Raw genomic sequence first — 13,151 nt, forward strand, 5'->3', positions numbered from 1 at the left:
TGGAAGGGATGCTCCTGGCAGGCAATTGAAGTTCTCCTAAGGACTTGAAAATTAAACATTAGTAACAAAGTATCAGATTCTGTTGCTTAACGTGAAATGATGGGTAGCTTAATCATCTGAGAGGGGCACACTGTCCCCACCAGGTCTCAAAATGCTGTAGAAGAGTCAAAGATACATAAAAAATCCTATTTTTTGTTACCTTACTGGGTTTATAACCCTTAACTTTTAAAAATAAATAAAAAAAAAAACAGTAACAAAGCTCTAAAACAACAAAGACCAAAACAAGAAGTCCAAAACATAACCTCAGTTATTGCAATATTTACATTTTTCTGTTCTCATCTACTCTGAACTGGAATGAAGTGATTTTCTTACTCTCAGCTTAGCTGAGTGAGAAATATCTTACAATGCCTTTGCCTAAGGCTCTGGTGATGTGCTATAAATGTATCAACCTCCATCACACAGAGACCAGGACAGACTGTAGAAGCTGCAAAAATATCTATCAGCACTTTGTTCCTTTCATGTTCCACTCAAAAACTCCCTGCAGGCATCCTTTCCAGCCATATTGGAGATAATACTTGTCCTTGGGTGTCCCTGGGTAGGGTCTGCTTGCAAGATCCAACTGCACACAGCATGCAAAGTTGGCCTGAAGCTCACTGAACATACAGACTTTTATGTCTGCTGTGATGAAACAGATGTCCTGCAAGCAGTGTGAGCAGGGAGCATGACATCTGTCTTCTTACACAGGCACCGACTATGCACATCACTGTCGGGAGCAGGATTTCCTGACAGGAGAGAGTTTTCTGGGTCATTCACAGTGTCAGAGGAAAAGCAGGAAGGCATGATACTCATGGGAAACACATGGGAGAAGGCAGTGCTCAGGTCATTCAGGTGTGAGGAGCAAAGGAGCATTTCTGGCTGCAGGTTTCCAGTTTCCATCGAGCAAATTGTAACTCAAAAATCCCACCTGCCTATATCCTTCTTATGCCCCTGTTCTATGACAGAACCTTGTAGTGGAGACAGAGTCTGGCAAAGACAGCAGAGGCAACTGCAGGAGCTGCTGATTAAGTGTTCTCTATCCTTGATTCCCATTCAACCTCTTTATATGGGATGAGAATTTCTATTCAGGTCAGTGTGCCAGACTATGTCAGTATCTGTTATTCCACATTTGGGCAGAGACTCTCTGCTGGCATGTGCAACTGTTAAATCTAGGAGTGTCGGCTGCCTCTGCCAGTATTTTAAAAGTGAGATGTCTTTATTACCCTAGAAACACTTTTTTTTTTTTTTTTTTGCAATGAATGTGTTGATCCTTTTATCCCTTAAAATTCAAGGTAAAAAAAAAGAGAGAAGGACAGAGAGAGAAAACAAGAACAGCAATATTCCCCCCCACCAAGAAAATGCACAGAAGACAATGTACTTTGTCTAATTTTCAAGGTCATTGTGAAAGAAGAAGGGTAGCGTGATAATTCACATCTGCTTTGTTGTAGATGGAATGGAAATTAAAACATCCTACCTCAGATGTTGTAAAAGAGCTTGCACAGCAGACAGTGACATGTGAATTGGTGATTTACAAACCATGTTCTCTCCCCACCAAAGCTCCCATCTGATTTATGAAGTGCTGTGTTGCTTCCTAGTGGTGAAATGCAAAAGCTCCTGCTCTCCTGCAGTCATTAAAGGCTGCTTGTGTCTCCAGCTGGCAATCAGGCTGCCCATATCACAGCTCCACACCTGCAGCACACACAGAGCTGATTTCATAAAGTCAGTGTCCAGCCTGGTCACAGGTGCCTGCTATTGAACAGCTGCAATGTTCAGTGCAGACTCTGTAATTCTTACACAGGTTGGCTTTGTAAGGTTATCTTTAGGAGGCAGGATGTCCTAGCAAGCCTGGAAATTTTTTTCCATAAAGGACATCTGTGTCTTTGTGTTTTCCACTGATGCATCTGGAATATATGGAATATATGCAATTGTAAAGAAAAAAGGTCTGGAACTTGATGGGCCTGGTACATCCCCAAAGGATCAGCAGGAAAAAAAGGATCCCTTTCACAGGTAATTAAATGGCTCTAAAGGCCTCATAAGCAGAGTGTGAAGCTGACATGGTAGGAGTAGAGCAAGTCCAGAGACCTGTCAGAGGGCTGCAAATCCAGAAAGAGAAACGAGACTCTTGAATTTCCAGATAGTGGTTTCAGGCTCTTGACCTGGTTAACAGCTCAGTTACCTTTGCCTCACTACTGGAGTTGAGTTGCTAAATATTTCCAACTTTCTCCTCTCATCTGTTTATAAAGAAAGAAAGAAAATTAATATTTAGTGTCTGTGCTGTATTTTATATTGCCTGCTGCTATGGCTCAAATAAACCAGTGAGTTTGGAACATAGATTTTTGTCATTAAAGGAGAACATTTCATTGAGTACACATTAAAAAGCTTTGGGTTTATATATAAAAAAAAAGGTTCCCAAAATACATGGGAGATCTTCTAGCAGAACAACTGACAAAACAATAATAAAACAGTATAGTATTGGATCAGGGGGGAAAAAAAAGAAAAAACAGAAAAAAAGATCTTATGGAAGACAGCATTTTGGTGGTGGTGGTGGTTACTTTGAAAGCATTGTAATGAAATATAGTTTCTCAAACAATATAAAACGGGGTGGGGGGGGAACCCTCAAACAGTATTATATGCAAAATAGATGTCAATTTTATTAACTATATTTATGCAGTTTTGCCCAGTAGAGGGCAGAATGACAATGACATAGAATCAGGAGCTGGCAGAAAGCGTTGGGAAGTGATTTCCTCAGAGGAATTCTGGCCCTGCTCCGGCGTGTCAGTGAGTACCCCAACTCCTGCCGGCTGCAGCCTGACTTCCAGGTGTGCAACACCACTAGAAAGCACTTCTGAGGTTCCCAGAGGTATCTGGAAGGAAATGCTGCAGCCTTTAATACCAATATATTCTAGCCATGTTTTCCAACAGTGTATTAATGGCAGCTAAAAATGTGTTCAAGCAGAGCCAACGCTGCAGCAATGACGCTGGCCTCTTCCATTTCATGCAACACATCTGGGACTGTGTTACAATATCCCCCTTCTTTTTCTCTCTGCAGTACTTGATTAAATTTTATTTGGTAAATGTGGAAATCCTTCTCTGCTTAGTGGTAATGCTATAAATATTCCTTGTTAATTCAAAATAAAAGCACTTTGACATCAGGGAAGAAGTAAATTTCATACTGTACCTCGTAGCTGCACTCAGTATAAAATAATGTTCTATTGCAGTTACAGCATCTCTTTGAATGCAGAGTAGAGACAGCAGAGGCACTGCACCACTGAGACAGAGATGGTTTATTTATGCTGCTAGAAAGGGAGCTTGCAACCCAGGGTTAAGATTATTTGGACTGGAAGAGGACAGGGAAGCAAGGTCAGCTTGGCCCAAGTTTACAGACAGAGAAGTGCCTGATCTTCACTGCTCTGAGCCTGGTTTGGCTATGAAAGCCTTGGTAGAATATTGTTTTTATCTCATTTCCTTAAAGAAGATGAAAAGGAGCTGCCAGCAAGGCTGATGCAGCAGTGGGCAGTAGTGAAATGAGGTGTTCTTCCACACAATGAGAGTCAACGACCATGGAGTGAATGGACTTTTACTGGCATGGGCCAGGAGCAGCTCAAATGAAAGTGTCTGAAGAGGGGGAAACACTAGGTGAAGTTAGGCTAAAAATAAAGGGAAAATAATAATTTCATTCAAAAGCCAGCACATATCCCACTCCCAACCACTGTGGAGCCAAGCAAGCCCTCCCTTGAGTGAGTTAAAACCAGCTGTCAGTCTTGGCAACAGGATGCTTGACTTCTTCTGTTTAGAAAATAGCAACCACTTGAGCATGTTATTCTGACCCTTATGTACCCATCACAGTTCATTAACCTGGAGCAGAATTGGGCTAAATGCGGCACCTGATTAACCTGAATAATTGTTAGCAGGAATTTCTAGCTAAAAACATAATCAAAAACATAAATTGGACAATCCTTAAAATATCAGCTGAATATTCATGCTAAAGTATAAGTGGTTGGGGTCAAATACAACAAACATTTGTAACTTCAGTCTTTGCATTCATATAGTTGAGATAGGCCAGCTCAAGCATCTTCTCACAGCAATGAGGACAAAAGCAGTGTGTTTATCCTGCAGTACTGCAACTTGGGTTGGTCATCATACCACTGTTGTGGTATGTTCATCATGTTCTTTTGCTCAAAGGATTTGTCAATACTTCCTTTTTTTTTTTTCCTCAGACTTGGAACATTGGAACTGTGTATTTTAAAATAAGGCTGAGATGGGTATTTCTATGTCAGAGGTGAGGGCCTTGCCTTTGCACTCTGCTTCTGTTGTATTTTCTAGTGGTGAAACCATGGATAAAAGTAGACTGATAAACAATGTCCTTATCTGTAACCCTGTAGCCTTTGACTCTCATGTAGTAGTTTCCCAAAGCCTGTGTGATAGTATGCTTTATACCACCTTTGAAGTCAGGTTGTGTCAAAGTGTGGTGTATCAGCTAGGAACAGGGACTGTGGGTATCCCAAGTTTTATATCAGCTCTTGTATACAACAGGAAATACAAATACCCTACTCCCAGTGAATAATCTTGTGTTTTAAATTACAATTTGTAAGAAAATTCTGGATTCTAGTCATATTCCTAATGTATATTTTATTATAACATCCTGTTAGCATCTTCTCTGGAGAAGAGAAAGCTTTCAGGAGAGTTTATAGCAAGTTCCATAAAGGGCCCTGCAGGACAGCTGGATAGGGACTTTTCCCAAAGGCGTGCAGTGGTGGCAGGGCACTGGCACAGGTTTCCCAGAGAAGCTGTGGATGTCCCATCCCTGGAAGTCTTCAGGGTCAGGTTGGCTCTGAACAACCTGGTCCAGTGAAAAGTGTCCTTGCCCATGGCAGAGGGGCTGGAACTGCTGGTCTTTGAAGGTCCCTTCCAACCTAAAGAATTCTGTGATTCTATTGTGCACCTTGATTATCCAAGGGTTTTGGATCAGGCCTAGCATTGGGACTACCCTGCTCCATGAGGGAAAACATGAGGAGGAGGCAACCAGGATGAGGTAACACATGTGCACAGTCCAGAGACAGTGAGTGCTGCAGGTGCCAGGAACTGCACCCAAAAGGAGACTCCTAACCAAAAAATCATAGTGTAATACGTTATATTAATGTGGACCTTTCTCTGCCTTCATTCCCTTTAATAACATATTAATACTGTGTTTATGCCTTGATATCTAAAACAAATGTTGTAGGCCTCCAAGCAGGTAGGGTTTTTTTTCTTTCCTCTGTACTACATCCCTTGTAAGCAGTGAAAAAGTATTTTGGATCCCACAGATTTGAAATTCCACTCTGCCTTAGTAATTACATCAAAAAATTGGGAAAAAAACCCCACAAAAATAAAATAACCTAACCCCTACTATTTTCATCTGTGGTCTTGAAACTCTCCATATACTGACTTACAGGATGATTTTTACAACACACTGATGCTTGTCAAATGGTCCCTGAAGTTACTCAGTGGGAATAGCCAGCTATCAGCAAATTCTACAAAAATTCCAACTATAACATACAGTGACAAATGCAAAATACAGCACAGCTCATGGCTCTAGGTTATAAAAATGCCATCCCAATTTATGAGGTTATCCTTGTTGAGATAAAATATAGCTAGTATTAAAGCTGCTTCTGTACTACAACTTCCTGTGCCCCTGGTCTAGGAAACATGAATATAAATGGTATGAATTCTGGATGCTCCCCAATATCCAGTGTTTAATAAATGTTAATAATAATAATAATAATTAGTGTTTGAAACAAAACTATTATGATGCAACATCGTTCTCTGCTTACAGGTCCATAAAATAGCATAGCATTTACCTGTTTATGTTAGGGAATAAGAGAGTATTTTTATTCTAACATAACTGCATTAGGGAGACATTAATTTTGTCAGAGATATTTGAAAACCTGTGGCTGTAGGTGTGTATTCTGCTTTTAACTGGGTCTCTAGGTGCTCATAAATCCATTAAGAGCTGGGTATGAGCTGTAAGTACAGAATTTGCCTAGACACTTCTTGTTTCATTTTGATTTCCTGCAGTGGATAGGTGCAAGCTCCTACCCCAGCCTCACTGAAGTTCAGGCTCTTCCTGGGCCTTCTGACTTATTTTACTCAAATGAAAATCCTGACTCTTTGCTGTCTTTTGCTGCCACCTTTTGCAAGCACGTTTTGTTTGTCTCAGAGGCCAAATGAGCTTGTGTCTGGGGCTCTGTGTGTTACTGTTGGGTGACTGGGAAACTGCAACTAGACTGCAGCTCCTCACATTGTGTGGGGAGAATGAATGGGCTCTTTTCCAGTCTCCAAATCTTCCCTTGAGAAGGGGAAATGTGAAACTACACTTGTATTTATTAATTCCACTCCTGCTGTCCAAGCCTGATTGCTGAACATCTTAGATGTTGACCATCTCCTTTCTTGGTCACTTTACCATGACTCTTTGGAAGTAGCTTTGGTATCTGTGTACAGTTCCTATATTATCCTTCAAGATCACTACTTTCCTTACCTGCTTACCTTTGTCTAATGGCTTATGTACTTTGTTTGTAGTTCAGGATCCTTTACATGTATGTATGTGTGAATAGAAAACATGACCCAATATTAGACTCACAATCAAAATATTTTTAGCTGTATTTGGTCCACTTTTAATGGGAAAGAGAAAAAAAAACCTATCTGGCAAAGCATTTAAAAGTGCCAAAGGGATTTGGTTTCTGGTTGAGGAGCTAGTTTTTCTAAACAAAACATCTATATTTTCAAAAATATTTCAGGGCAATAGTTTTTTGTATGAAGCACATCAGCCTTTCTTTTCAGTTAGTGGGTTCCCCCTGGAAGAGTTCAAATGGTGTGTGGATGTGGCAGCTGGGGACACGATTTAGTGGTGAGCACAGTGGGGCTGGGTTAACATTTGGACTCAATGATCTTGGGGTTTTTTCCAACTTTTATGATTCTACTATTATAAAGTACAGAGAAGAAGATAGTTTAGGATTTATTTCAACTTTACTGTAACATCTTTGGCACAGGAAGAACACTTTACAATTTCTTTGCAAAGCCCCTAGTACAATGGGAGACACTTTGCCACGCGTACTCCAGGCTGGTACTGCATATGAGCAATGAATAACAGAAGTACATTACAGCTGGATAAACTCTCTAGCTCTTCATCAGAACCAGCTTGCCAGTTGACAGAGCAAAGAGTAAGATTATTTTATTTTGCCTGATTTTAATCAGGTATTTTAGGCGAAGTATTTCAGTTCATTGTCTTGTGGTATTCAGATGGACCGTCATACATTTTCCATTAGTATTCCATTTGGATTTATTCAGCCTATATAGCCATTACAGTCACAGATAACTGAATAAGTTTAAAAATTGAAAGAAGATTTCTCTATAGATTCAGATCTAAATCTGTCATTATGATTAAGAATGTTATTTTTTCTTACTTGCTTTTACTTCCTAGAAGTAGTAAAATTGGTGGTTGTGTTTTTGGTATGCTGCTGGAGTGTGCCTCCCCAAGGTTCTAGTTAAAATTGGGTGCAGATACTTAGCTGCTGTCATTGCTTCTTCATTACCTGGTAGGAGTTGTCTCTCTGGGTATGTTTGGCAGAGATACATAATTCTGCCTGTTTGCCAAAGAGTAAATACTTTCTTTTCAAAATGGAGTTTTGATTGCTGAACAGTATTGTTATGTACACAGTGCAATTAAGGAGATAAATGTGAAAATAGGGCATAAATAAAATCTAACCTGTTGTAGGCATAGATAACTGCAAGGGCTAAAGCAAACCCACTGTAAATTTTATCCTGTTTTGTGAAACTGTGCCATGCTGTTTGTAGAGAGCTATTGCTGTCTGTGAGAAAAAGGGATCTCAATATATTTAAGATGTTGCTTGTTTTCCACTGAATTCACTGTGCTAGTACATCCAGCATTTTTGCAGTTTATGGACAGCTGAAGTAAATATATGTTGCAGGAAACACTTGTTGCCATTCAGTTTCACCAAATGTTTACATGTGCCTTCCTTTAGCATAGGAGTAACCTCCCTTAGTCAAAGAATGAAGTGTGAACAGAGCTAGATGTGTGTAAGCACAGCCTGGACCGAAGTATCAGAAGTATGTTCCTGCACACTGCATTTCAGTTTTTCAGGCCTTTCTCAAACCATGTAAATCAAACGGGATCTGTACCTCAAGGATAAATAACAGGTTTTCTTCTCTTGCACAGAACGAGGCTCAAAAGGACACCTTGACCTCACGGAGTTAATAGGAGTCCCCCTTCCTCCTTCCATCTACTTTGTCACGGGCTATGGAGGGTTCCCAGCTTACAGCTTTGGCCCAGACTCCAACATCGGCCGGCTGACCAGTGCTATAATTCCGTCGCCCTTCTACAGAGATTTCGCTATCGTGGTCACCGTGAAACCCAACAGTGACCGTGGAGGAGTTCTCTTCGCAATAACAGATGCCTTCCAGAAAACAATCTACCTGGGACTGAGGATTTCACCAGTTGATGACAGCACCCAGAGAATAATCATGTACTACACAGAGCCTGGATCCCATATCTCCCGAGAGGCTGCTTCCTTTAAAGTGCCAGTGATGACTAACAGGTGGAATAAATTTACAGTGACTGTTGAGGGAAACGATATTGCTTTGTTCATGGACTGTGAAGAATATCAGAGGCTTCAGTTTCAAAGGTCTGCTAGAACCTTGGTATTTGAATCTGGCTCTGGGATATTTGTTGGTAATGCAGGAGCCACAGGACTGGAAAAGTTCACAGTAAGTGCTGACTGATAAATTCAGATGCCTCAGTGTTTAATGCATGTACTCTCTACCCGAGAAACCCTGCTTACAGAGGTTCTATCCCAAGTGAGGGTCAAATCATATAGCTTGTATTTTCCCCACCTAGCTGGGGTTTGGACAGTGAAGTTATATAACCTCTGGTTTAATATACAAACATTCTGAAAGCCTCTTTAGTAATAGTCCAGACATTTAGCCTAATCTTCAGTTTGAATATTAGAAATTTCAAAGTTAATATGTTACATTATTTTTTATAGCCTTTCTAAGAAGGGCAGATTTCAGAGAATTTGTTTTCATAATTTCTGAGAATGCCATACTATTAAGCCAGTGTTTAAAATGCTTATTAGTTAGATATTCATATTCAACATCAGAAGAAGAATGATGTAATCAAAGGTAAAGAGAGTTGGAAGATAAGGGTGCATTTTTACCATTTATAATTTATTTGAAGCTTATCAGGTGCTTTAGGAAATAGACTGCACCAAAACCACAGCTAAGAAGGATCTCAAGACTTCTTAGCTTGAGTGCAAGCACCCCTCCTGCTGCACCCTGACTCAAATTCTCAGCCATTGAGAGCAGCCAGTATGTGTGAGATCAACTCATGGTCAAATGGAAAGTAAAATGTCACACTATATCTGTCTTATTTTTGTATTTCCTCTACTTCAGAACTTGTACTGTGTTTTGTGAGATTAATGTCTCTTCTAAATTAGTTGAGCAGCCGCACAAAACAGAGGGGATCCTTTTTTTTAGGGAATAAAGATGTTCTTTCCAAAGTTCAGGCATGCTGGTAGGTTGTGAGCTCCACCTAGTAAGCAGCAAGTCTAAAGTACTTTTATCATTTGTCTGACTATTCTAAGCACCTAGAATCACAGAACTACATGAATTAGCAGGAAATAAAGGGTGGGAAGTCGCATGCAGGAAAACTGCGTGTTGGTGTTTCCCTTCTTAGGCAAATAGAGTATTGTGAATGCCTGATGCCTAAGTAGGATAGAGAAATACTCAAGAGAAGGAAAACACTTTGGAAAACACCTGGATAATACATGTGATGTCACTTGCTGAGATTATCACCAATGAATCTGTAAATACAATGACAGAAATGCAAGGTGTATGACACTGTAATGCATTTCCATTGAAACAGGCTGCTCTGTATGCTATATTGAGTACATAAATTTCATCTTCATTAGCACCAATTATGATTTGTACTCTAGGTTCCTGTGCCTTTATTTCTTCATGCATCATATGTCACAATTGTTTTTGAGTAGAAAAACTAAATGCTTGAACCTCGCTCAAACTCTCTTTCTATGCCAAGAACTGTTTACATTAATTGCCCAAAACAGAATCAAATCATAGCAGATTGTGCAAATGAATAGATGTCAGATGCTGGTTTGCTCTGGCTTATAGGAATTCATGTGTCTAAGACTCTGGTTGTCAGACACAAAAGGACACAACCATCATCAGATTTATTGAAATCAAAGGAAAATCTAGTCCTGATGCTTGTAAAGAAAAGTAGAAACCAGAAAACAACCAAGTATAGCTGAATCAGTGATGGTGCCAGATGCTGCAAACTAGTTTTTACAGGGAAGGCAGCAGCAGCTGTAAGACCTTGAGAGGGAGTTAAATATCTCATACCTACCATCCCTATCACACAGACTGGTCCATGACTTTCCTAGTTGGAGGCATTGGCCTGCAGTAACACTTGGGAAATATCAGAGCTCTCCATTTTGCTTTCTTTACCATCCAGAGCCACAGCTTAGAGCAAGAGGAGAAAAATTTGCTCTCCAAATGTGATTCACTTGTACTGTGAAAACAAAGATCACTTCCAGGGGACTGTTTAAATGGTTGTGCCTCCTTCCATGTATGATTTTTCAGTGAGCTGTTCCATCAGTCTGACATCATTCAATATCTGATTTGCCCATTAAGTTTTGAGAGAAATAGGATGTTGAGATTACTGAGCTGTTGTCTCAGAAGACCAGCAAACTCAGGAGGCACCAAGTGCACGAGTTTCACAGTCTTCAGAGGTAGAGATAAATTAGAGGATTTTTAAGGATAGAATCACAAATTTTATTCCTTTCAAAAATATTCTACTTTGTGTGTTATATGTAAACGGGTTCTTGACTTGAATATCTATCTTTGTGCCCTGTTGTGCATCATGTCTAATTGTGAGACTTGTAATAAGGAAACATCCCCCACATTTTTTAAAATACTTTGAGTCTTTGCAGAAACAATAGTTCAATGTTTTAAATGAAATTGTTACAGCTCCTTCAGCATGTCAGACTGAGAAGTACAGCTTGTGACTCTGAAAAAAGAAACATTTGTTATCAGAAAATCCATCTCCTGTATTTCCTCTCTGGAAAGTTTTATACTGGTTTCTTCCTGACTCACTTCATCACTTATTAATATTCCCATCCTTTGTCTCCATTTTTAGGGTTTTCACATGCCACTTCTGGAGCTGCAATGCACTTCTTAACTAAAAAGAGCAGACAGACAGTGTTTTACAGAGTGCATGATATAACCCAGGACTAGATCTTTCATCTGGGGCACTAACAAATCTAACAATGCAATGTGGTGCTCAAGGTGTCCTTGTGACATGACAATCATTATAGTAGGGCAGCTTCCATTTGCTCTACATTTTGCAATAGGAAAATTTGTGAGCATATTTGTATCTCTAAGTTTTGATTATTATCATGAAATTTTATACTTCAGACCATTTTCCAAGTAAATCAGAACACAGTTTGGGGTATTTTGTTGCTTTGTTTAATTCTCACCCCTCCACCCTCACTCCCATTCATGAATGCTGTTTAAAATATTACTTCCTTGAAATGTTTTTGATGTTCCATGTAGGGCTCGATTCAACATCTGACAATCAAATCTGACCCAAGGGCTACAGAAGATCATTGTGAAGATGATGACCCTTATGTAAGTATTCTTATAAACACTTCCACAATGCCTCAGAGATTTCAAAGTAAATTTCCATTTGACATCTTTCATAACACTAAATGTAGTTGTTTTTTTTTTCCTTGGAAACACTGTATCATACTCAAAACTATCTATGGGACAGTTTTTTGTTTTCCTGTACAACCCCCTATATTTTCAAAAAGTATAATTTTATTTTGTCTAAAACACCTTTCAGGAAATAAACTGTGGCTTTTATTTTTCTAAAGGGTCATTTTCATGGAATTCTGTAAATACTGAAATCAGTTAACATCATAATGACACTGAAGCTTCGCCAGCCAAAAAAAAGGGACATTTTTCTGCATTTAAACAGACAGTTCCTTGGAAATAATGTTTTTTTCCCTGACTTTTATGAACTTCCAATAATTGGGTTTTGCACAGGCTTCAGGGGACAGCAGTGGCAATGGCAGCATTGAAGAACATGATGTTTCTGAGGCACAAGAAGCCCTTGCACCTTCTCATCTTCCTATAAGGGTAAATTTATTTGATTTATTTACTTTAAAATTCTGATTTGATATTATTTTTAAAGGGTAGGGTCTGGATTTGATTGGATTTCATATTTTGGTTGGATTTCATATTTGGCAATTTCCATGAGAATAACGTGCACCCATCCATGAGAATGATGGCACAGTGCCAGATAAAAAAATCTGGTATATTTGACAAAAATCAGGAACCAGATCTTGGGGAAAGTATAATACAAGATTGGGAAAATATGACACTTCCTGGGAACACTCTTTCACTCTGCATCAATTTTTATCTCAGGAAATGCTTCAGCCAAGAGTATATGTGGTTAAGTAGAACTCAGCTGAGTTATCCATCCTTGAGTTTCTTGCTTTGTTGTTTGGGATTTTTTTAACACATGAGAATTTTACCACCTTCTGATTCCTGCTGCAGAATTCCTTTGCTAACTTAATGACACGTTTTGTGAAGGACGTGCACCTTTTTCTTCCTCTTCTGAACATGCTGACTGTGGCTCTCATGTGATGGTTAATTGGCTGGATGACAGAGTAAACATCTGTTTCTTACCATATTTAGGGCTTTCTAAGACATCATGTCCTCCTCACTTTTTGTACCAGGCTTAAATATTCCAGTCCATTCCTCACAATGAAGCTTTCCATGCTGCTTATGTTAAACATTCTTTTTTTAATTCAAGTTCTCATTGGTTCCTTTAAAGAAAATCAGTAGGTTTCTGGAAATGACTTCACGGAAACCATGCTCACATTTGTCTGATATTGTACATACTTCAGCTATTTCACTCTTGAATCTTACAGAACCCGTGGACAAGTACTTTTTGGTTGTGATGTCCTGTCATTCACTTACTTTGTTTCCTACCCTTTTCATACAAAGACTTCAGTTTCAGTCATACCTACTGCAGAGTTTCCAAA

General features: G+C 39.4%; 1 protein-coding gene across 3 annotated transcripts in view; it reads left to right on the top strand.

Moving 5' to 3' along the window:
• Positions 1-13,151, top strand: part of COL15A1 (collagen type XV alpha 1 chain) — a 116,093-nt gene that overhangs the window by 29,532 nt on the left and 73,410 nt on the right. For all 3 annotated transcript variants that reach the window (XM_015619775.2, XM_015619777.2, XM_015619776.2), the window contains exons 3-5: positions 8,249-8,796; positions 11,656-11,730; positions 12,148-12,240. In XM_015619775.2, coding sequence (XP_015475261.1) covers positions 8,249-8,796; positions 11,656-11,730; positions 12,148-12,240 — 716 coding nt within the window. The remainder of the gene's footprint in view (positions 1-8,248; positions 8,797-11,655; positions 11,731-12,147; positions 12,241-13,151) is intronic.

The sequence above is a fragment of the Parus major genome, chromosome 2 (genome assembly GCF_001522545.3).
Source record: "Parus major isolate Abel chromosome 2, Parus_major1.1, whole genome shotgun sequence".
Taxonomy (NCBI): Eukaryota; Metazoa; Chordata; class Aves; order Passeriformes; family Paridae; genus Parus; species Parus major.